This window comes from Panthera tigris, chromosome A1 (genome assembly GCF_018350195.1).
Source record: "Panthera tigris isolate Pti1 chromosome A1, P.tigris_Pti1_mat1.1, whole genome shotgun sequence".
NCBI lineage: Eukaryota > Metazoa > Chordata > Mammalia > Carnivora > Felidae > Panthera > Panthera tigris.
The window spans coordinates 225588567-225613915 of record NC_056660.1 but is presented as its reverse complement, the minus strand read 5'-3'; the positions used below and the strand labels follow the sequence as shown (position 1 = coordinate 225613915).

The window sequence follows — 25349 nt, the reverse complement described above, 5'->3', positions numbered from 1 at the left end:
CTGCTTAAGATTCTCCCTCCCTCTCTCTCTGTCTCTCCCTCCCTCGCTCTCTGCCCCTCCCCCACTGGTGCGCACACTCGTGCTCTCTCCCAAAAAAGGAAAAAGAAAGAAATTTCCTGCGTATTCACTTTAGGACCTTCCTCTTATGCCAACTCATTTAACATGTGTACTGAGTGCCCATAATAGGCCAAGCACAGGCTTGCTTTGGAGGTTAAGGGATCTACCCACATGGAGCTGAGGATACCGTAGAGAAAACAAATAGGATTGATTTCAATTAATCTACATATTTATTTTATTTTTAATTTTTTAATTTTTTTTTTTAATTTTTGAGAGAGAGAGAGAGAGAGAGAGCATGGACAAGGGAGGGATAGAGAGAGAGAGGGAGACACAGAATCTCAAGCAGGCTCTAGGCTCTGTGGCAGGGCTCGAACTCACGAACTGCGAGATCATGACCTGAGCCGAAGCTGGACGCTCAACCGACTGAGCCGCCCAGGCTCCCGACTCTGCATATTTTTAATGTCATTATGTATGTGGAAAAAGCAGCCACGCTAAACAGCATCGAAACTCCGCAAATCAAATAGTATTTGGGGATGCCACTCAATGATCTGATTCGGAAACTTAATATACTGTGTTTATGTTCAGTTCTATTCATGTGCCTGTGGTTTCTCTCCCCAACCCAATACAAAACCGTCCTGCGTTTTCCACAATCACAGTCCTTTGCGTGCAGTAGCTTTCACACGTCGTTGCTGAATTAAACTGAGTTATTGATTGAGGATATCGATAGGGAAGATGGTTAATAACAGCTAGCAGGTATTAAGTACCTTTTATACATACATGCCACGATAAGCAATGGCCCTTTGTCATTTTATTCTCACAGCTGCTCCCTGTGAGTTTCTATTTCCCAACGTCCCACTTTAAAGATGGGGTCACTGTGGTGCTCAGACGTCCGGAAAGCTGCCTGAAGCTCCACCATTCAGCTGTCAGTGAAGCCAAGATTCGGGTTTATTCCAGCAGCCTGCCGCCAGGCTCCACGCCCTCCGGCACCACGCGCTGTGCTTTGGGCCCACATGTGGCTGTCTGCCACCTTCCGTGGATTGGAGAGGACTGTGTCACGGTCATGCCCCTTTCTTTTTCTTTATCACAGCCTTCCGCTGACGTGCAGAAATGGTGGGTTTTAATTGAGATTTTTCTCTGAGTGTGGCTTCTTTCTTCCCCCAAGAAAAAGAACGACAGGGTGTGCAGCGAACGATTGCTGATCAACTTATATTTCTATCTAATTCTGCCTCTTTTTAGCCCTTGGCGTCCAAGCTAACACCACTTCAGTGATCGGTCTCCTCCAGGGTCATGTGTGGGTAAGCCCTGGGCTTGCATTTCACGTCGTGGTTTCGCTCCTGTGACTTGGGAGTGGGACCCCTCCACCCCCTCCTGCCCTGAATTACTTGAGGCAGAAGCTCTTGTCTTTCCTAGAGAGAGAGTGTAGACAGTCTCCATCTGGGGAGAAGGGGGCGGCCCCCAAGCGTGCAGTCTGAGCCTCGCAGGCCTTCCAAGGGCAGAGCCCCTGCCGCACGTGTGTGTCTGGATCCCCAAGCCCTTTCTGTGCCTCTCTGTGTCTGCTCTCTTAGCATCTGTGCGGCGCGCTGGTTTTCTGTTCTCGATTCATCGCTACTGGCGGCAGCAGCCATCCAGCCCTGCCTGGGGGTAACATAACACACCCCGTATCACCGCCTGACGTTCCGTTCCTGGGGGTGCGGCAGGCCTGTCAGGGAGCTGCTGACTCAGCAGCGGGGTTGTCCCGTGTTTCTCTCCTGGAAGAACTCTGTGTACTTTGTTCGCCTGCTCCAGCCACAGCTCTCGGGATCTGATTTCGGCTGGAAACAACATGCACCAGAAGTTTGAGAGTCAAAAGCCACAAGCGGTGGAAGCCAGCACCCTGTCATTGCAGCATTACCCGCAATAGCCCAAGGAAGAGTAGGTAGACAAGCCCATCCTCAAGAGAGAAATAGATAAATAGGTAGGTACGCGCAATGAAGTATTATTCAGCCGTAAAAAGGAATGTCGTGCCGACTCGTGCTAAAACCCGGATGAACCTTGCAAAAGTGAAGTAAGCCAGACACAAAAGGACAAATATTATATTATCCCCCTTAGAGAATGTATCCAGAACAGGCTACCTCACAGGGAGAGAAAGCAGATCAGAGGTTACCGGCAGCTGGGGGAGGGTGGAGTGGGGACTTCCTACTTCCTGGATGCAGGATTTCTGTGTCAGGTGATGCACAGTTTTGGAAATAGTAGGTGATGGTTGTACAACATCGTGAAGGTAAATAATGCTGCTACATCGTACGCTTAAAAATAGTTACATTTTCTGGCAGATTTTATGTTGTACCTATTTTTCATGGACTTAAAGAATGCCCCCACTCTGAACCAGATCTTGTGTTTGGGTGGACGTCGCCTCTCTTAGCAATTGAGAAAAACGCTGAAAAGCGTCCTTGGCTTCTCTTAGGCTGAATATAAACCTGTAAGAATGGCAGCGTCTCAGCAGGAAGGGACCGGCACACCTCCGGGGTGTGAAGCAGGTGTTCACTTAACTGTCTTGTTTTCCAGCCCTGCCCTGGACCGCCAACACGTTATAGATGCCGGTATCCTGCTCAGTGGCCCTGAGATCAGTTGCTAGGTGCTTTGGGAAAGTGGAGGAAGGAAGATACTACTTAGGACATTAAATGGCTTGAAATGAAAAGAGAACCGGGACTCACGTTTGCCCTTCTGCTTCCTTTCCTTTCTTCCTCTTACCCTCTTCATCCCCTGTTGCGGTCTTCTCTGGGGGAGAAGCAAATACAGAGGGCACCATCGACTGATTTTTGCTCATAATAAAATAAAGCAGAAAGTTCAGGATCCGATCCCTCATTTCCCTCTACTTCAAGATTTCTGACTCTGGAGAATTCCTCTGTTAAATCTCTCTCTCCCCTGTGGCCTGAAAGGACTAATACACTTTCATGATACAAGTTTCTTTTTCAAACCCTGTATGCACCTGGGCTGGGGATTAAGCCGGATCATTCTTTGAGGTAACTAATATTATTATTCTGCATGTATAGACCCTTGAACTGTGGATCAAGGAAGATAAGAAATTATCTCATGGTAACAATCAGGAAAATAACAGTGAGTTCAACATACAAATATGCCCCACCACTCCTGTGATCTAATTCTGAGATATTAAAAAGAATTCTCTTTCATTTGGTGTAGACATTTAGTATTTAAACCATGCTCTCAGGGTGTGCCAACAGCAGCTTGAAAAGAAGGTACCTGAGAGGAACAGGAAATGTAGCGGGCTAAGGCCCCCACGTGGGCCCACATGCTGGTTTGTGGATTTCATATCCGAAGTCCATGGCTGAAACCCACAGGAATGAATTCAATGCATATAATCTGGAAGTTATATAAGGAATCAATTTTGCAGGTAATTTCTTGGACTCTTAAGAATGTTCAAAACCGTAGGATCCCTTGGTTCATTTTTTTGTCATGTATCGATTGATCTGGTCTCGTCTACCCTTTCCCTTCTCGTGTTATCAATAAATGACAGTGGAATGTCTGACTGTCTTGTTTTAAATACCTGCATTTACAAAATCAGCCTGGGCACTGGGAAGGAAAAGCGAGAAGAGACTTAGTTTTGCAGGTTTTACTCATGGGAACTTTAAGAGATTTAAAATCGTTCTCTATGAGAGGATCCCCATTTAATGAACATGGTCTTTCTCCTCAAACACTGTGGAAACCTGGCACGCTCTCACAGCATGGCTGGAATAGAGGACCAGCACTGTCTTCTGCTAACATCCCCGGATTAACAGTGTGTCCCAACTGACCGGGGTAATCAATCAGCTGACTAGTTTCGCTATACTGTGATTGAGAATTACATGTATGTATGTTAATCTGGTACAAATAACATCGACCAACATCAGCACACTAGTTAGTTTTCACTTGCTTTGGTGTGTATTTGTATCTGATACCTAGTTGTTGGTTCCACTATCCTCATTTTGGGGCCTTTAGCCCAATTGGGAGGACATTTAATAAAGCGTAACATGGTTCTTTACCAAGTCTAACAGGTGTAGTTCTGATATGCTCATAACCCCTAATGAGGGTTTTGGCCGTTGATCAAATACACAGACTTTCACGTAGTTACATAAAGCAGTCAGATAGCAGAATTATCAGCCTTGCTCATACCAGAGGGATTTTCGCCAGCTATATAAAGTATGTATAATTTAATTTACGTGCATGTGTAATATTTATTTACTACTATATATCCATGTAATGGTGTAATAATAATTAGTGTTTTAAATTTCATTTCCTGTTTCCTGATACAAATTAGGCTGTAATAAATGGGTCAGTACTAAACAATCACAGGGTGGGCTCTTGACAGCCATGGGCATGATCGAATGCTTTACCAGCCGAATCCCGTTTATTCCTCCTAGCAACGTCCCCAAACACTGAAGGGTGGATACAGTCCCCCATTTATAGAGGAAATGGGTAGTGTTTTTTTTTTTTTTTGCATTTATCCCCACTTTATGGATAAAGACAATGAACGTTAGAGAATTAGAGAGATTTTCTCCTGGACACGTTGCTTGGAACTGGTAGATATGGAATTAAAACTCTTGTGGTCTGACACTGATGGACAGTTTTATGTGTCAACTTGGCCAAGGTGTAGACAGCAGTTACTCAACCAAACATTGTCTGAAGGTAAGAAATGTAGGATGATCTTTCTCAGGCCATAGCTTGGCTTGCAAGAACATTGTTGTACTTCCAATTCCTGTTTTTGACACATACGACCTCCTCCATTCCTTCTTGAGTTCCTCCTGTAACATTTCTGTTATAAGTTTCCCACCCCGAAACATACACCTTTTTCCTGAACTCACTGGGGAGATGGTTATGTTTCCAGAAGCAGGGTAGAAACAAAGAGCATATTAATAGCATCCAAAAATATGAACTTATTCTAAGATTCGTGGAGTATTTCCTAAGTGCTGTTTCTGGGTTATTTTTATTGAATCTTCAGACCAGTAAATTACAAATCCACATGTGAGATTTGTCATTTACAGACTATACTCCCTCCGGTCCACATGAAAGCTGCGAAACCATATTTAATACAAGATTATATAAGTTGATGCTCACTATTTGTGAATTCCATATTTGGAAATGTGTCTACTTGCTGAAATTTATTTGTAACCCCCAAATCAATACATGTTTTCGTGGTCATTTGCGGACATGAACAGAGTGAGGAAAATCTGAGTCTCCCAACGTGCATGTCCCCAGCTGGGGATGAACAAGGTGATGCCTGTCTTCTTGTTTTGGCTCTTCGGCTGTGACTAAATGTCCTTTTTGCAGCCTTATTGACCACCACGTTTTTCGATTTGTGTACATTTCTTTGGTGGTTTCACTATCTAAGGTGGCCTTCAAGGGTCATGCTGAAGAGCTGTCTAACGTTCCTAGGTGTGAGAAGGTTGGGAGGTGTCTCACATGTATTATTAGATAAGGTTCACTTAAGCTTGAGGTATAGCTCTGTTGGCCTCAAGTTCAGTGCGAATCAATCAACAGTATAAGGTGTCTTTAAATAGAAACACACATGAAACAAGGGTATGTATTGACGGGTGGACAAAAATGTTGTGTCCAGCAGCTGGCAGAAAGCTAACCCTGTCTTTCCCCTAGAAGCAATGATCCACTCTTGTCATTGCATGGTTTGGGGTGGCTTTATAGAACATAACTACCATGAATAACAAGAATGGACTGCATTTCTCTATGATCTTGCTTTCCTTAATTAGTTAATTCGTTAAATACTCAGTGTTTTACTGTCAAAGGACATATATTCTCAAAGGGACAAAAAATGGTTCTTGATGGGGGGGAGAACCCCATTTAATGTAAAAAGCAGAGGTATATATGCAGTGCATAACATATATAGTATATTGGTGGTATTACAATATCTTTTGGGGTAATTGGGAGAAATGTCTAACAAGGTTCCTTGGGGGGGAGGGCAGTAATGAAAAAGTGATTGCAAAACATAGCCGCAGGGCACAGTCAATATGTGATGAAGAAAATATTTATTAGGCTACACAGCACAGTATACATAGCTGTTATTATTAATATCATTGATAATATTACTTGTTTTCTTAGCCTCTTCCCATTCTTCATAGACCAGCATTTCTTAAATTGGAGTTTGTGGTCCCCTGAGGGGGTCTGCATTCTGTTTTCAGACCTGTCTGAGAATTTCCTCTAGAATTTATTTTGCTTTGGGCTTTCGTTTTGATGACAGGCATGAAAATAATAAATCGTTGTATCCTGGTTCCCCTTTATGGATGAGTCCTGCCACAAGATTTCATTGTCCAAGTTTACGCCTATCTTTTAAGATAGGAGTTCTATTTCAATGCCTAGGGGCCAATAAAGAATAAAAGAGGAGAAGACTTAAAGATCATGAGTAAAACAGACGGAGTGAAGGCCCAGTGACCTGTCTTCCTGCTCTGGGAGGGAGGACTCCCGATTCTGGATGGAGGAAAGTGGTGCTCACCTGAGCCCTCACACGGGCCAGGGGGAGCACGGACATGCCCTAACCCAGAGAACATTCGCTTTTGCAGCCCGTACTGTATTAACATTTTGAAAGGCAATTTAATCTCTGCAAAATAACATCATCTACCACATGAAATTAATGCCGTTAATTTGAATTTTATGGGCTTTCTTGTTTTCGTGTTCAATTTGTTACTTTGTTTTGGTCTCATTGTTGAATCAGAGTTAAAGCGTATGGAGTTTATTTCTAGCTTTCCATTTGTGCATTGCTAAATACCAATATACTAAAAATAATGTAAGTCTCCATCAGTGGTGGGCAATAATGCTTTTTGCCGTATCAAAGGGAGTGTTGGCATTGCTCGGGTTTAAGGAGCACTGTGAGGGACTCCTAGGATCACAGATTATCCAAGCTGCTGGGAATCAGTCCACCCATCTCTCTTACCACATGTGGACACTGAGCCTCCTGGAGGAGAAATGAGTGGCCAAGGTCAAAAACGAGTAGGGGCTGACTGAGGTCAGAGAGCAGGTCGGCAGGCTTCAAACTACACACCCCATCCAACCTGTCAACCCTGTCCAAAGGTGGACCGTGGCAGATAAATGGCGACCACCGCCAGGCCACAAAATTGGGCTAGACACAAACTCATGGAGAGTTATGTGTCACCTTGGCTAACTCTGAGTGCGGAAGATGGGAAATGGGCCGGGACAACTGGAATGACAGACTTGTTTCAGAGTCAGGAGTCACAGTGAACAACGGGCAGTGCTGAAAGGAGACAACAGCCTTTTGACTTCCCTGCTCAGGTGATATCACCCATGAACTTGGCTTGTTCCAGTACTCTCAACATTCACAAGCAAATCCCCGAAGCTCCTAAGTTGAAGTGCCTTTGTACTTTCTACTCTGTTTTTGGATGTGACTGCACTCCACGAAACTAGGGCACGTATCACTGCGCAGGGAACGTGTTTCTCAGTTGCATGTAAGGGTTTTGATCCTAACTTGCTAAGCGAGAAGAGCGCGTTTGTGATAGAATTGGATGGTCATTATATTAGTTTTCTATCGCCGTGTGACAAGTCACCACAAACTTCAGAGCAGCGGGACACAGGATACATCTATTATCCGACAGTTCCCTGGGGATGGAATTCTGGGCCAGGATCTGCTGGGAGCTTTGTTCAGGATGTCACGGAGATGTAGTCAAGACATTGGCCAGGGCTGTGGCTCCTCTGAGGCTTGGGGTCTCTTCCATGCTCATGCAGGTGTTGGCCGAATTCGTTTCCCTTGCAGCGGTAGAACTCACAGCTGCTTGCTTCTTTGGAGCCAACGGGCAGGGTCTCTTTCCTCTAGACTCTTGGAAAGAGCTTACCTATTTAGGCCAGGCCCACCCAGGATGATCTCCCTTTTGATCAAAGCCAAGTGATTGGGGAATTTAATTGCATCTTCAACACCCCCTCATATTTACCATATTTGTTGCTTAGAGGTTACAGGTTCTACCCACGCTCAAGGGAACAGATTACTAAGCACATGCCATGAGCACCAGCTAACTTAGCCTGTTGAAGTTGCTACAACAAAATACCATAGGGGCCCCTGGGTGGCTCAGTCTGTTAAGCTTCCGACTCTTGATTTTGTCTTGGGTCATGATCTCAAGGCTCATGGGTTGGAGCCCTGAGTCTTGATTTCAGCTCAGGTCATGGTCTCATGGTTGATCAGTTTGAGCCCCACCTCAGACTCTGCACCGACAGTGGGGAGCCTGCTTGGGATTCTCTGCCCCCCTCTCTCTCTGTCCCTCTCCTGCTTCTGCTGTCTCTCTCTCAAAATAAATAAATAAATGCATAAACAAACAAACAAACTTTATTTAAAAAATACCATAGACTAGTGGTTTATAACAACAGAACTTTAGTTCTTACAGCCCTGGTGGCTGAAAAGCCCAAGATCGAGGTGTCTGGTAAGACCCTTCTGGTTCACAGATGCCTGTCTTTCTCCAGTGTCTTCATAACATGGAAAGACCAAGGGAGATGTCTGGCGTCTCTTTTAGTCTCATTCATGAGGGCACCACCCTCATGATCTAATACCCTTTGAAAGGTCCCATCTCCTAATACCATCCCATTGGGGGTTAGGTTTTAAGATGAATCGGTGGTGGGGGGGGGGGGCAGTCGGACACGTTCCGTCTGTAGCAGGTACCACGCGAGTTATCTTAGAATTCTGCTCGCTGCCAGTCACTGGCACTTCCTTCATGAGGCCGTGAGTCAGCTTCGTATTTTCAGACTCTCGTGTGACATTTTGAGAATGTTTAGCACTATTAATGTATATGTTTATTTTAAAAGTTAGAAGAATAGGGGCGCCTGGGTGACTCAGTCGGTTAAGCGTCTGACTTCAGCCCAGGTCATGATCTCACAGTTGGTGAGTTCGAGCCCCGCCTCGGGCTCTGTGCTGACAGCTCAGCGCCTGGAGTCTTCTGCAGATTCTGTGTCTCCCTCTCTCTGCCCCTCCCCCCGCTTGTGCTCTGTCTCTCTCGCTCTCAAAAATAAATAAACATAAAAAGAAAAGATGCCACAACTATTTGGAGCTAGCAGGCTCTTACTATTTGGGTAATGCCTCATTCTTAGATGTGCTTTTGTCCTTTGCTGGGAAATGTATAGTTTATAGTTGCAAATAAAAAATTAATGCCGTGGATGTGTTTCCCACATGTCCTTACTTACTCACGTGCATGCCAAAATGAAATTACGTTATCGTATGTTTTATAATCTTGTCTGAGTTTACAGTCAAGCCATATTATAATAGGGCTTTAGTTCCACTCTTACATGGGTCAGATATTTAATGCATAAGGCAGGAAACCTAATAAACTCCATACTTGGTATTATGGCTCCTTTCTTGGAAACAAGTGATATGACTTGGTATGGGACAGAGTAGAAGGCATGGTCCGGTTCTGAAATCACAAAACTCAAAAGCTGCTCATTCCTGTTTTCTCTAGGCAAAGGCAGCTCAAGCATCTCATCCGACGTGAGTTCAAGTACAGATCACACGCCGACCCAAGCCCAGAAGAATGTGGCTACCAGTGAAGGTAGGCATCTGGTCTTCATTATCTCTCTCCCTGTGTTCACAGTGCTGGCTATTTTTGGAAGACAAATAAAATGTGTGAGTCTCAGTTCTGTTCTCCCGAGTGGGAGCGTATGAGATTCTTAAAAATGAAGAAGGCGGAGGGTTTCTCGAGTTTCTTTTTTGCTGCTTTGCTGCTGCTGCCCGATAAAGGGGTTTCGATAGGATTTAAGTGTCTCAATTCTAAGGCAGTGCTGTTATTTTGTGAATATATAATAGGTTCACGTTGGGCGAGCCTCCGTGACGTTATAGATCCTGTTTTTCAGCGTGGAAAACACTAGGATTGTCAAATTCTTGTGCTGTAGTTGAAAGTTCCTGGAAGAGCTTTCAAAATAGGCACACTCGGAATTCAGGATTTTGGCAACGGAAGGTCACGATCATGTGATTTGTAGAATTTGAACTAACCAATATTTGGAAGTAGGAAAAGAGATTTGTTTGATTATGTAAAGAATAAGTGGAAAGTCCTGCCTCTCAGGACAAAGATTCATTCCACTGATGGTCTTGATACAGAATTTCACTATATGTAGTAACAGATGTTGGAATTAATTGCTTTGCGTAGTCCGGAAGCTTTTGTGTCGTTACTTGGGTGTGGAAATGACTGTTCCTGTGGTAGTTAGTTAGTGGCTGGTTGCCTCAGTTATGGAATTAGTTGTTTTTATTTTAATGTGAAACACAATTAAGTGAGTTTTTTTCTTTCTGAAGAAGAGTTCTTTCTAAATTAATTGTTGAACGCAGGTCCAGTGTAAGACATCTGTGAGGTGTCGGCTGATGTTCATGACAGGGTGTGCAGCCTGCTTCCTTGAAGTGTGCAGGGTGTGTGGGAGTACATTTCCAGGCTTTGTTTGGAGGCTTCATTTAAGCTGCTTGCAATATTGGGAAGCGTACCCTTGACCTGATGTTGGTTGCTCCTATATGACAGCGTGTGCATGAACGATGATGGCTGGTCTCTGCTGTGCGTGTCTCCTCTTTGGGCATTCTTTGACTTGCTGTGTTTCAAATGGCTGATGTATAAAGAGATTTTATAACGGGTTATATTCCCTGGTGTATAAATGCCTTAGCGTTGTTTTACCAACATGGTGAGGCGAACAGAGTGGGGTGTTCTTCTCAGAGCAGCGAAGCACCAGGTAGAAATCCAATTTTAATTTTCTGCCTGTTAATTCAAATACGAGCATTCTTGAAATTCAATTAAGGTAATGGGCAAGTCAAGTGAATTGATTCTAGACATTTGCTTTTGAGGCCTCCGTTCTTAGGAGCCCGAGTGGAAATCACTTCAACGTAACTGATTTATGGTCTTCTGTAATCAAAAATGTACGTTTTTGTAAGGTGATCACTTCTTTCCATCGTGATTACAGTTAATTTTGTCATAGTCATAGTTTGGCTAATTTGAGTGGCTGTGAAGACAGAAAGTTAAGACTTTACGTTGATAATCCCTGTGTGTTTCTGTCTCCAGATTTAAGTTCTCATATTACTCTTTTCTCTTTTCAAAAATGGAAAATACAAAACTGTATGGACATTGGTGAAAGGGTTGGGGGAAGGGACTGTGGGGCTTCATGCATTAAAAATGTCTGCTTTTTATGCTTCAAAAAAACCCCCGACTCCACAGGGATTTAAAATTTTCATTTTATTCTGCCTTTTCCTTAGGAAGATTCTTTTGATGCAGGCCCAGCCAGTGTTTTATATATTTTTGTCACAATGCATTTTCTACCATTCTGAGAGTAAATTCAGGAGAAAAATGGGAAAATTCAATGTTCAGGTGAAATCATTTTTAGCAATGGAGCTAAATTAATAGCACTGTTTTTTTCCAGCTCTTAAGTGGCTGGACCCCATCCCTATGAGAGATCCTGTCCATTTTTTTTGCATGTCTGCAAAATTAAGTGTTTTTTAGTATTTCTATGTATGAGTCCATTTTGCTACTGTTTTTTAATCAGTGAAACAAAAACGTATTTTAAAATGAATTCGGCATGGGTATCATTTACAATTAAAATGCATCGTAGGGAGGTTTGCTGCAGAACGGTCTCACTATCAGCCTGGTTTTTCAAGATGGGAGCACGACAGTAATGCTAATTTTCTCAAAGCGCAGGTGACAGAATCCTGATCCACCCCTCAGGATTAGGGTGTCACCTTCCGTGACCTCCAGAGTGGATTTCGCCAGTCGTACACATGTTTGCTCCTACTAGAAAGCACCTGGTGACCACGGTGTGCGGTGTGCTGGCAAAGAAACAGAGACTGGACGCCAGTTTCTTACATGTGCCACAGAGGAGCCAATTAAAAAAATGCTTCTCTGCTTCTCTTCCCACCGTTTCGAGAACTGTGTTTACCCTGTCTTGTTAATATTGGGTGAGTGGTGTAACTGGCTTTCCAGAAGCGGTTTGACTATCGTCATTTTCTCCCACGGTTGATCCTCTTAAGGTTGTTTTCCCTCTGAATTTCCCGATATCCTCTTCAAGAAACACAGGCAGGATCATCAGTTTCAAGGTCTGAGTGATAGCGATTTATAAAAATGGGGTATGTGGTGAAGGACCGTATCCAGTTTTCCTGCAGCCTTTGAAAGCCGTGGCCATACCGGTAATAGCTGGGTTGGAAGCCTTTTGGAGCAGGGCTGGACCTTGCCCTGCTGGGCTGGATGGGGAAGGTATCACGTCAATTTCCCGGCCAGCGTGGAGCGTGTGCACGCACAGGCGCCTTTGTGCCCAGCCTCCACCAGACGGCGGACAGCAGAGTCATCGTCTCCTACTGGGAAGCGTGTAGGTAACCCACGCGATGCCTGTTGGCACATGAACTGAGGACGTGGGAGCTGAGGAGAGGGAAGGGCACTCACATAACATGCGCTTCCCTGGGGCTGGTGGTAGAGATAGTCACTGACTGTGACAGACACGAGGGACTTACTAGGGAGATGACAGGGTTCTAAAATCGGATCGTGGTGCAAGTTGCACAGCACGGTACATTACTAAAACTCACTGAAGCATACACATGACAGGGGAGTTGGGAGTTGTGGCTTCTGCGTGACCTGAAGACCGCCATCTAAATCGTCACGAACTATTCTTTGAAAAATGCTGCCCCCCCACCTCCGGGAAGAAGTCCCGAACAGGGCTGAGAAGACCCCTTAGGAGCATGGGTCTTGGCCATCCAAAGTGCAGGGCCGCTGGCCGAAAGCTTCTCCTGAGATGCTCTGGCCTTGGGGCCAGAACAGCCCTGAAAGCATCATGAGGAGTCCCTGGACGAGTAGTGTTCACAGCCCAGAGCGTGGGGTCTGGTCAGAGTGGACTCCTCAGAGAACATACTCTCCTGGAAAGTTCTGCAAGACATGACAGATGATAGACCCACACGTTTCTCAAAACCTTTTTTTTTTTTTTTTTAGGCTTTTCCCGAAGAGTCTCTAACTTTAGCTTCGATTTATGTTTTGAGCCACCAAGCCTAATGGTTGAGACGTCGGTCACATTTACTGACTCTAATCAGTGTAAGGACTTTATGTCCTTGCTGTCTATCTGTTGTTCCCACTCTTTCACTTTGGGTCATAAGGCTCCTCTCCTATGCATGATGGGCACAGATGGTGATACAATTTGGTTTCAGTCCCACAGACAGTGGTATTTTTTACCTAAGTGGTAGCCTTCCGTTCCAAAATCTCTGGCGAAAGCTTCGTGCATTTTAATTTTGTGATTCTAAAGCCACACCCCTATTAAGGAATTGGCAGCCTGCAGTGTTTTCTCCTTGATAAATGGTATAGGCCTTCTTTAAAGCCCATTATATTTCATGTGACAGTTTAAGTTCCTGATTTCCTGACACTGTCGGGGGTTTGGGTTCAAGTGTAGAAAGCTGGAAACGTTCCATTTTTCCCAACAAAATCTGCATTCCAGCTTCGTAAGCCACAGCTTAATTCTTTCCAGTTGTGTTGCTATTCTTTCTCTTATACTTTTTTTTTTTCCTCCAGTCTTTCTCATCCCCGGGTGTTCTCTTTTGTACTGGAAGCAATGGCCTTTGACTTTCAGCTATGAAAGTCACGTCCAGCCCATGGCTGGAATAGCACACATGGATCGTGAAGAAGCTTCCTAGGAATAGGAAGCTGAGCTGGGGCTTCTTTCCCAGAACAGGCTTATGTCTGTGTGGCTTTAATGGCGGCCTCTCAACAACTCAGACATCTCTTGAGCTGGAGGAAGGTGACACAGTTTAGTTCAAAGGCCAAATGTAATTGGCTGAGGAAGAGACAGCTTCCTCCAGCTGCTCTCTAAAGATATTCAAGTTCAGATATTGAACTCACTGACAACACAATTTATAGGTGCGATGGCTTATAAATGTCGTTATCAAGCCAGCCAAATATGGAATCATAGGATTTTTAGAGCTACAAAGCTTTGGCAGTTTTCTGATCTAATACACTCGTTTTACAAAGAAATCCCTGCGGCACAGAGAAATAAAGAGATTTGCTCAATATTACACACCTAATAAATTGTGGAGTAGGAGTTTGACCCGGTATTGTTTTGGTGAGAGATGGTCAAATCAGGAAAAAGCCTAACCTTTAAAAAAGTTGCTGCCTTCTAAGCGTGAAGCTATTTAATTCTGTTTTGTGCGTCTCTTGTCCTCTACCTATCTCGAGCTGGTGGCAGAGCTGAGGCAGGCTGTTCAAAAGAGTTTGAGAAAGATGGGGTTCACATAGACGGGTACTTCCACTAGGAGGAGAGGACCTCCTTGAAGGGGTAAAAGGATCTCAAGCTACTTATGTAGGTTGACTTCTCACCTGGAGATGGAAACACTACCTTTAAGTTACTTCCTGGTTATAAAATAGCGTTTCAAAAAAAATTTACCTAATATCGTTTTGTGAAGTTGCCCGTTTAATTAACTCCCTGAAGGAAATGAATTTTAAAATGTTTCATTTGAGCTGTGCGTGAAATGAGTTGATATATCAAGGATTTGTGGTGCTCTTCTTTCCACGGTACCTAAAGTCACCAGTTTATTTATATAGTCATGGGTTAACATGTTTTCAGTGCCCAAATGAGACCAGTGCTAAGTGGAGTTAGTTTGAAAATGCCCAGGAATCTGGCTTTGTTTTATTCTCTTTGTCTTCCTTATATCATCTTCTTTCTACTTGAGTGTACTTCTCAAACGAAATTCACAGGAGTCACTGAGAAAGAGAAAGATGATGCTTTTAATTCAAGGTAGATTCCATTTCCCTAAAAGCCTTTTTGCCCATCCAACAAATTCAGCAAACATTGTTGGGACACATATTACTTCATGATGAACAGCTGCCTTCATGAACGTCATTATTCAACTGCTTCATTGTCACGTCACTCTTGAGAATGGGATACAAAGGTTTTCATTTGGCAGATGACAACAGGGGGACTGGGAAGGGGTCAGTGTGGCCCAGAGTCATGGAAATTTAGTAAAAGACAAAGATGGTTATAAGCACTCGGTTCTGAATAAGATTTATTTTTAACGCTTGTTTTATAATTGTCATGTAGAATTACCAAGAATTTCATGCTGATCATTTTTATGAATTTATATCAAAATATACTTTGAAAGTCCTCATGAGACGTACCTTTTGAAATGCTAATCCATGATTGTGTCTAGATTGTCAATATTATACATGGAAACCCTTTTGTGGTCTGTGTGTCGTCTAGACATTTACTTTAAATTCTTGGTTGTTGAAAGCAAGAGTTAATATTCCAAGCTGTCTTTGTATTAAACTGTTGAAGGGTTAATTTGCAGGTTACCATAACTGTGTCCTTAACACACTGCATCAGACAGACATAGGGTTTGAAAGTGAGATTTAAATTAATCATGACATAGGATCTGCAGTGCATATAATGTAAAAGTACTGACTAGTCACATTGCTTCTTGTTACTTTAAAACTGAGCCATGTAGTCCTTAATTGGAAATATACACAGGTGAAAGATACCAATCTTAGAGCATGTGCCTTGGAAGACTGGAATTATGCCTTGAAGCCGGCATAATCAAATGAAACTCCATCCATGACACAAGAGAAAATAAAAACATATAATGCAGGAAGAGGAATAAAGAATAAAGAAGTGGAGAAAGAAAATGGCATAGAAAAAGTCTCTTTCAAAATAGTTCTAAAATGACACATCTTCAAACTGGGAGGGTGGTTGGGGGACCTTACGGGAGGGAGAGATTCCAAAATGAGAAATGTGGTATTAGTAGCTTTTACTCCATGTATGAAGAAGGTGATGACTCATTATTATGAGGATTTGTTTTGCCTTTAAAAATTAAATTTCAAACCTAACTATTTCTGAAAATTTCAGAATCATTTAGGTACACCTGACAGGGCTTTAGCCGTTGAAGTTTAATGTGTTTGGGTAATTAAATTAGCAACTCACTGTTTCATGACCAAGTTTCCTCCATTGTTTAATAACTACTGCCTACTCGTAAGGTGGGTGACTTTTGAAAAACTGCACCAATTACACTGGGTGATTTGAGCATATTATAGATTCAGTGTGCCCGATTTAATAAAGAAGTCAAATTTGCACTTGAGGATAAGTTTAAGCAGTGGAAAACTCATCAGCTTGGTATCCATCAAATTGTTATGTAAGCCTAAAAATGTACAATGAAATCCTAAATACCATCTCAGACTCAAGAACTAAGTTTAATTTCTTAAGGGAATTATCTTCCAAAATGAATCATCCAGAATGGCAAAAATGTCATTTAATAGTCTCAAAAGGAAATTAGGTTTCTGTGTGTGTGTGTGTGTGTGTGTGTGTGTGTGTGTGTGTGTGTAAGGACATCTTAAAGTAATACTTAATTGAGACATCCAGAGTCTGCCAGTGCCTTTATGTAGAGTTAGGAGAGGAAACGTTAGATCTTTAGCATTCTAATCCCATGTGTAAAATTATTCTGTGTTTTTCTATCACCTACATTCTGTCACTTGCAAAAAAACCCAAACCAAACAAAACTCAATATATAATCGATATGTTTCAGTCATAGACATTCTGGCTCATCTGAATACAACTAAGTGTATTTGCAATGACGGCTTGGATCGTATCTAAGTTCTCTTATCTGTAATCTCAGTTATTTAGTTCAAAGGGAATTTATTAAAGGATGTAATCTAGGTTTAAATACATTTGTTTAGGCACTTAGGGGGAGAATTCAAAATGTGTGTCAGTCACAAGTTGGTGGCACAGAGAATGATCCCTACCCTCGGATGTGTTTGCTTCTCCCTGAAGAACTTTCAAAACTAATTTTGGGTTTCATTTAATGGATTCGGGTGGGGCATCTACCCTGCAGCTACTGAATTCCCTTCATTCTCTATTGCCTTAAACAGGCATCTTCCAAAGTATTGCTGTTACGTCTTTGGCTCCTGGAGGAATTTGATTTTATGGCGAGACCCACTGCTGCCAGAACCTTAGCGATTACTGGTGGGATAAACACTGTGCATCAGTTCAATCGTAATTGGTGTAGGTGGTGTAGGATTGTGTCCTGAGAAGTGGCCTGAAACGTGCTGTAGTTGGGGAGGAAGGGAGAGAGGCATGGGTTGGAGTAACTGGGAAATGTGTCATGGCAGCTGGGGATTTGGCTTCTCCTGCGTGGACAAGAAGGTAGAACGGTGGAGAGGAACATATCGCATAGCGTGTAACGCAGTCGGGAGTTGGAAAAAAGCCATCTGGGTTCACGTGGGGAAAAAATGGGGCTTGTTCTAAAGAGCCCCCTCCCTGACAACATTGAGTATGTTCCCAAAGTGCTTTGACCATCCAGTCTTTCACTAAAATAGTTATTTACGGGGTGGCTGCACGTTCTTTGTACTAGGTTTTCGATGGATACCGTATAATTGGAAGTGTCAATGACAAATAGGCCACCGTTCTATGACATTTTGTACCCACCACTTTTCTTTGGGCTCTTTGGAGGGTTTTACACTACAAGGCGTCACTTCTGGGCTCGTGTGAGGCAAAAAAGGGCATATGGAAGGGGGTGGGGAGCAACGTTTCAGAAAGAATAACCCGACATTGGAAATATTTGCCTTTCGCAGTCCTGGACACAGTCTGACCTTAAAGATCAGGTTAACACGTCTGTTTATTTCCTCTTTGACTAGGAAATAACTTCCTGAGGATAAACTAACTTCCTCAGGAAGTCCCAGGCTTCCCAAGGCTGTTAGGCTGATTAACAAATAATGAGAGAAAAGCACTTTAGCTGTAAAGTGTGTTCCTTTATATCCTACATATTTATAAAACGTAGAAAATCCCCATTTTGGAGGGAATGGTATACAAGTAGCTTAGGTATTGTTTGTGATCATTAAGAGGTGATTGAGGAATTGTTAGAAGGAGTGCAGTGTGTGGGAAGCAGATAGTAATACAGCTTATAATTATAAATGTAACTAGGACACTTCTTATCACCACTATCACCTTCCTAGGTGGGGTGGGCTGCCTGCTATCCCAAAGGACACTTGTTCTTCCAAATAACTGTATGTGTTTGAACATGTGAATTTCCTGATGTGGGCTTCAGAAAACCAGATTTCCCTGCACGGTGGAGAGATTTTGAGCTGCAAAGGAAGGGGACACGGTGGGTATCTGGCAGATCAAAGAGGAGATGGATGGGAAGGAGGGATGGTGGGGCTTTGCCAAACTCACACAGTGCTCGGAGGGAGTGGATTTTCTATAGAAATCAGTGGAGGGCTTAATTGTGAGACTGGCCTTTCTTGTAGTCCCTTGACTTATGCAGATACGGCAAATGCCTACTGATGAAGAATCTATCAATTAATACTCCTTTACTATTATAATTTGTACACATTTAAGCATTCTATTATGCTTATATTCTGTTGTGGATAATGCTATTTTATATAACATATTTACTTACACAGTTGATAATTAACTTTTCTCTTTTAAGTCCGATTATGAGCTCACATTATTCCAATTATTAATAATTACTACTCTCTGCTTGATGTTTGATTTTTTTTTATAGCTTCTCCTATGGGAAACCTTTAAGCGTCTCCTTTGTCCTTCTAGCACTGTCCTTCAGGCTCTAAGACCACCCTTGCTTTCTGGCCATGAGGAATGGTGCAGGCCCAGTTTCTGTTGTTGTTGTTGTTCTTGCCTAAGATACAGAATCAATCATGACCAATGGGTCTTTTGTTTTTAATGGCGAAAGACACTCAAGATGTAAATCTGGGAGTAAAGCAAAGGGCTCCTCTGCTGTGGGCTCACTTTTAATAAAGTTAGAACTGGACAACATGTATTTTTAAGCTTCTAGTACACATCGATTTTGTCAATTTATAATATTTTATGCTCTAAATTCCTGCACCGTGCTTAGGTCCTCATAGTATGAAATTTCATTTGCCACTAAGACTTTCTACTATTCAGCAGTCAAAGATATGACTTCTGTTGGGCCCTCCCCATCAAATCTTCAAATATGCCCAGACCTGCCTGATCCATAGCAGTGACAAGTAATAGGCCACATACGGCTCAATCAAGATAGCCATCGCGTGAGAGTTTTGTGTATGTTTTCAGTTGGTAGCTCTATAGGGTCATTCCTACAATGGCTTGAACTCCTCTGAGGAAGGAATTGAGTTTTATCCCCCTTCGTGTGCTCCGTGGCTACCACAGAGACTTCCATACAATAAGTATTTGAGAAATGTTTATTAAATGAATGAGTGGGTTCTTATGCAGAATCTAAGAAGGAATAGCCCTCTTGATTAGTTTTTCCAACCGTAGTCATAAAGACCATGACATCAAAAGCTGTGCAAATCCAAGGTAATTTTGAGAGGTACGGTTACTTTTTAGAAAAAAGAATAATGCTGTTTCTTAGGAAAACTTGAGGCACATCATAGGAATGTTTACCATCCATTGGCTTTTAGTTGCCTTTTGTGTTAAGGAAACAAACAACTTCTTTAAGCAGAATAGACATTCCAGAAGGAGGATGAAACAGAAGATATTTCTGGTTTCTGTGTTTTCACTTGTTTCAACATTTTTAAACCAACAAACAGGCAAGGTTTGTTGTCTATTGAATATTAGCTCTATAAATAACCAGTTTCTATCAGGAAGTTTTTTTTAACATTTTAGTTCACCAAATGGGACAAACATAGAAATACAGAATTCTAGAGCTGTTCAGCCTCTGTACCGCAATTTCAAGGGCAGAGGAAAAATATTCTTTACCCCCTAACCAATTAAATTTTATTAAATCCCTTTTTAATCTTTTTTAACCTTGATACGTTGAATTATTTCAATTCTTCACTCCCCGATATCTCAAGGTATCAAATTAGAGCCTGTGGTTTTTTAACTGATGAAATTGGAGAAGTAAGTTTCATTTTATTGGCACAGAATATGGCTGAGTTGGCCAGTTAATAAATGTGTCCGGGGTTTTTTTGGGTGGGGGTGGGTTCACTGATTTGTTATAAAGAAATGTTAGGAAAAACATTCCTAAAGGAGAAAATAATATTGTTCTTTCCCTTTTTTAAAAGAATTATCCTAGAGCCAACCTTGACCTCAGATTATCTTCTTGCAAGCTATATTCTATTTCACAGAAGGTGGGAAACTGTAAAGTTCATGTTTTGTTTAGCTGGGTTGGAACTGGTCAGTACAGAGATTAGGAAATTGTTTCATTCCAATTTCAGAGATTTAGAAAGAGCTAAATTCTGGTAATGGATATATTTGGAAAATGCAGTAGGCGATTGAACTCTTCATTTAATATGAACGAGAGGGGGGAAAAAGCCGTGAGATAAAAATTTTGTCACTTTTTTTTTACTCCCCATTTATGGGTGGCCTAAGTTGCTTAGCCTTAATTTTCTTCTCTGTAAACCAGTAATAATAACGTTCTCTACTTCAGTCTTGGTTATGAAGATGAGATTTAAAAATTATACGCAGTGTGAGTCCATGTGCATACTAGCTGGTTTAGTGTCATCAGTTTACCCACAACCACTATCTGTGACTTCCATATCCTACCTTGCTCAGGGACAGGAAGATGTTTGTATGGAAAAATCACGCTTACATAAATTCAGCATAATTCTAAATAAGATTTTCATTTTGAAACGTGACCCAACTGTGTTTTCTTTACCTGGAAGAATGAATCCAGCATCTATAAGTACCTGCCATATGTGGACGTTGAATTCAACTCCATTACATGTATATGACAGTATGTATGTTGAATTACTTAGTATGTTGAACCCATCTGTTGAGTGAATACATGTACACATGAGGATATCCAGGAAAATTTTGGAAACGAGTAATGAGAGTAACATTTCCTTCGTGTCATGAAAATATATTGGACATTTACAAACATTTAAGAAGTGTGGTGTGGTAGAGCTTGGTGTAATGGAACTGAGAGTTCAGGGTAGACTTAGTTATATGGGAATTTAAGGTATGAGAAAGATGGCATTATAAATTAATAAAGGGGATAAGCCTTGTCAGTACATCCTAACAGGAAAATCAGCTTCTCATTTTAAAGAAAAAGAACACGGGCAACCTAATGTGTTCCTGATGCCAAAATAAATTCTGTATGGATGAAAGATTTAAGTGTTCAAATTAAACCTAGATGCATGGTTTTACGATCTCAAGGTAGAAGAACCTTGCAGAGCATGAAAACAGAAGTTGTCATAAAGCTAACGAAGGCCACCGGTGCTCGCGTGGGGTCGTACACGCTCTAGTGGGTAGAGAAAGATCTTTCCATTGTCAAATATGTTTGTCTTTTCATTAAGCAAAGTTCAACACAGGTCTCTTTTTTATTGCTGAACTTCTCGAAGCTGTTGATGTGTTAATGTGTGTTGTTAATTTTCAGGTGGGATATTTTATTTCACAAGCTTACTCTTATCCTTATAACCGGGAAATGCGAATACTTGTCAATCAAGAGCGTTAAAATATGTGTACACACTTTGATGTAAAAGTTTCACACTAGGAATTCACCTTAAAAGTCTGAATTTTTATTGTAGATATATGCTTCTTACTATTTGTGCTGTAAAAATATTGGTAAAGTATTTCATTGAGTCATCTATATGTCAAAGATCTGTTTAGGTATCAAAAACAGCTTCACAAATAGTGTTTCATATGGGAAACTATTTATGAAAAATGTATAGTATAAAGCAGAATTTCCTATAGAATCCCACAAATAGGATTACATTTGAAGAGGAAAAAAACTGAGGGGACATGTTTCCAGATGTTACGAATGGTTATCACTGAGTGATGGAATTATAGATTATTTTTATTTTGTGTTTTCCAATAGTGCGTAACTTCCCGTGTTGAAGAGGTAATTTTTAGAAAATTCAAGTTGGTTCTTTTTTTTTTTCTTTTTTAAGAGCTGAAAATGTCTCTTTCACTAGTTTTTTTTTGAACTTTGTTGAATGTGATATGACCAACAATTCAATAATTCCAATTTTCCACAATTGATTAAGATTTATGGATAAAAATTGACCTTGCTGTTTCTTATCACAGATACTCCAATATGCATTCAGCACCGTTCTGTGCAGCAATTGCTTGCTTTCATGATGTTCTTTATAATCAATTTTAAAAGACTTTCCCATTCTTAAAACTTTTTTCAGTTGAATGTACTTCCAACACAATTTTTCTCTTCTCTGTACATTTATAGAATATGTTTCCAATACATGGCATATATTCCGATTCATTCTATATTCATTTACCAAGTGATATTTTCACTCATCAAAAATTACTGAGTGCCAGGTATTGTGCTTGGGGAATGTGGGGACTCCTTGGTGAGCCAGACACCGAGGCTCTTATCTTATGAAGACACAGATATTATAGAAACATAAAAATAAATAACGTTCTAAGAATGCATTATTCAGTACATGCATAGAAATGAAAATTGAAGCTGAGGTCTGAAGATGAATGGGAATTAGCAAGGTAAATATCTGGGTGAACATTCATATGTCAGGAGGCATGATGGTGGGGAGAGTGGAATCCTCATCTATCATTGTATAACAAATTACTCGACAACAATGAATTAATTTCCTGTTGCTGCTATAACAAATTACCAGTAATGTAGAAGCTTAATGTAACACAAATCTATTATCTTACAGTTCCGAAGGTCGGAAGCTCTAAAATAAGTCTCCGAGGACTAAATATGCGGTGTTGGCAGGGCCGTGTTTCTTCTGGAGGCTCTAGGGGGAATCCATTCTTTACTTTTTCCATCTTGGTTCATGGTCTCTTCATCATCAAAGCCAAAACCATAACATTTTCAAATCTGTCTCTCTGACCCTGATCCTTCCGCTTCCCTCTTGTAAGGCTTACTTTGGGCCCACCCAGATATTTCAGGATCTCAAGATCTTTAACTTCATCCATCTCAAGATGCATCTCAAGATCTTTAACGTAATCCCATCTGCAAAGTGCCTTTTAACCATGGAGTCACAGGTCCAAGTTTCTGGGGGTTAGAACATGGACATCTTTGGGGAAGCCACTTTTCTGCCTTTGATGTTGACTTACTTAAAACAATCACCATTTTAATATATCTCACAATTTTTTTTTTTCCGAAGAGAAATTTGGGTGGGGGTTGGCTATAATTCTTCTGCTCCATATGGCGTGGATTGAGGTCAGTGGTGGTATTCTGCTGGTGGAGAGGCTGGTCTAGAAGGTCAACACTGTGTGCCTGCCCCTTGCCAACAAGGGCTGGACTGTCGATTGGAGAGCCTACAGGTGACCTTTTTGGCAGGACAGTTTCAGGGTAACCGGACCCCTTACATGGTTCCTCAGGGTTCTAGAAAGAGGTTTTCAAGAGACCAGAAGTGGAAGCTGCCAGTTTCTTGAGGCTTGGGTTCAGAAATTAGCATGGAATAATGTATTATTGTATTAGTCACACCATCGCAGAACCACTCACATTTGAGGTGAGGAGCATGGATGTCACCATTTCATGTGCGAATGTTGGTGTATATGCAGCTATTTGTAATCAATAAGGAAGATGGGTAGTGGGAGAGGATTCCATGGAGAGGGATGAATGTGTGGGAAAGCGCTGGACCTGGAGGGAGCTTAGGGCTTCTCTGAACAAAGGCTTGTGTGTATTTGCATCATAATGACAGAGGAAAGATGATGCGAGTGGGGCCATTAGGCAGGGCCAGTTTTTCTAGGGCCTTCTAAACCACATACATGTTATGGGTTTATCCTAAGAGTGAGGAGGAGCCCCTGAGGACTTGGAGCAGGGACAGATCTGCTGTGGCTCCTGTGTGACCCTGACAGTGGACAGTGAGGGAAGCCCATGAGAAGTCAGTTGTGCGTAGGGTCAGAAATAACAGTACTTGGGACTCGTAGGGTTCAGGCTCATTTTCTGCCGCACTTTTCTAGTAGCTTATGATAGAGGAGTGATAACAGGAGGTCAGGGATAGTCTGTGAATTGTGTCTACCTCACGGTCATGCAGAAATCGAGAGCGATTAAGGTCCTTCCAACAATTTGATGTGCTACAGCATCCAAAGGGGGTGAGCACGGGCTAGTATTTTGTGTGTCTGTTTTTTTTTTTTTTTTTTTTTTTAACTTTTATTTTTCCCTCCATTTCTGTTGCATTTTAGCATTCGTGTGAGTTGGAAATTTGAAAAAAAACTACTGGTCTTTTCCAGCTCGTAGATTGAGAAGCACCCTGCCTAGATTCCTAGAACACAGTGTCTCACCTTAGCACGTATTACATACATCTTCCCTCTGTGCCCCTCTTGGGGGCCCTGGGCTCTCCTCATGGTAGAGAAACACCCACCACCACACGTGCTGGATTTCTTAGGCCGAATGGGAGCAACTGCTTTGCTCTTGTAATCTGCGACTGCTGAGAACCGGGGTGTAGCAATTTTGCAGGAGTCCGCTAAAGGCCCCGATAATGGCTGCTCTCCTGTAACATCTTGTCAGTATTTATTTGTCATCCCTGCATTTTACAATCAAGTGCTCTCTGGTTGCGTTAGCCGTGGAAGACTTCTTGCTCACAGTGACAGGGGCCAATTTGTGGTTGGCAAATGTTAGAAAAAATAGATTCAAACAAGGAATCATTTAAAAATTAATATGTAGGCTGTAAATGTTTTCTTTAACTCAAACCATGTCCATTCGTTTCCGAGTCTTTTGAAGTTCGGTTCAAAACCTTCTGTTTGACTGTTTGGCTACTGATTGGAATCCTGCAGTACATACAGCCTTTATGATTTTGGGTTCCGTTGCCTTTACGTTTGGTAGAATGAAACATGCTTTTAGCTTCTCAAAAGTAAGAGATCTGATAGAAAGAATTGGGAGAAATACAATAGAAGTCATAGAATCAGAGAGCCACAGATTTTAAGTTAGAAGTGGTGCATTTTCATTCTGGTAAAAGGAGAAAGAAGAAGTGGTTCATTTTTGCAAGTATTGAATGCATGGATGATGCAGCCTTCTATCTTGGCGGAGAGAAGAGATGTATGTGTGAATGCTCTCTCAGCTCCTCAAGTGTTCTGATTCTCATTTTGCTAATAAAAGAACATCTGATAAATGTAGGTACTCTTTCCTGAAGGTTTTATATTTCAGAAATCAGAAAAAATAACGATGGGAAAGCTTGTAAAATAAAAAAAAATTAAAAATGAAACTCGGACTGTGTAATTGACACCATCTCCCATGAGCAGAAATCGGAACCAGAGTGAAGGGGTCTCTTAGGAGCTCAGATTCCAAAGCCCGTATCAAAGGGATAAAGACGGGCGCAGCAATCAAGGGGAAAGTCGTATCAGATCTTCAGGAGCGGCATCCGTAGGGGGAGCATTGCAAACGAGCCGGGATGGAGGAAAATGAAAAAGCAGAAAACTGCACAAAGGCATGTTATTTAAAGTTATGTAAGAAGGCGAAGCTGGAAGCATGCCAAAGAAAGCATAAG

General features: G+C 41.9%; 1 protein-coding gene across 1 annotated transcript in view; it reads left to right on the top strand.

The window, feature by feature from the left end:
- FBXL7 (F-box and leucine rich repeat protein 7) overlaps positions 1–25349 on the top strand; it is a 388279-nt gene that overhangs the window by 94627 nt on the left and 268303 nt on the right. The window contains exon 2 of the mRNA XM_007092923.2: positions 9489–9578. Coding sequence (XP_007092985.2) covers positions 9489–9578 — 90 coding nt within the window. The remainder of the gene's footprint in view (positions 1–9488; positions 9579–25349) is intronic.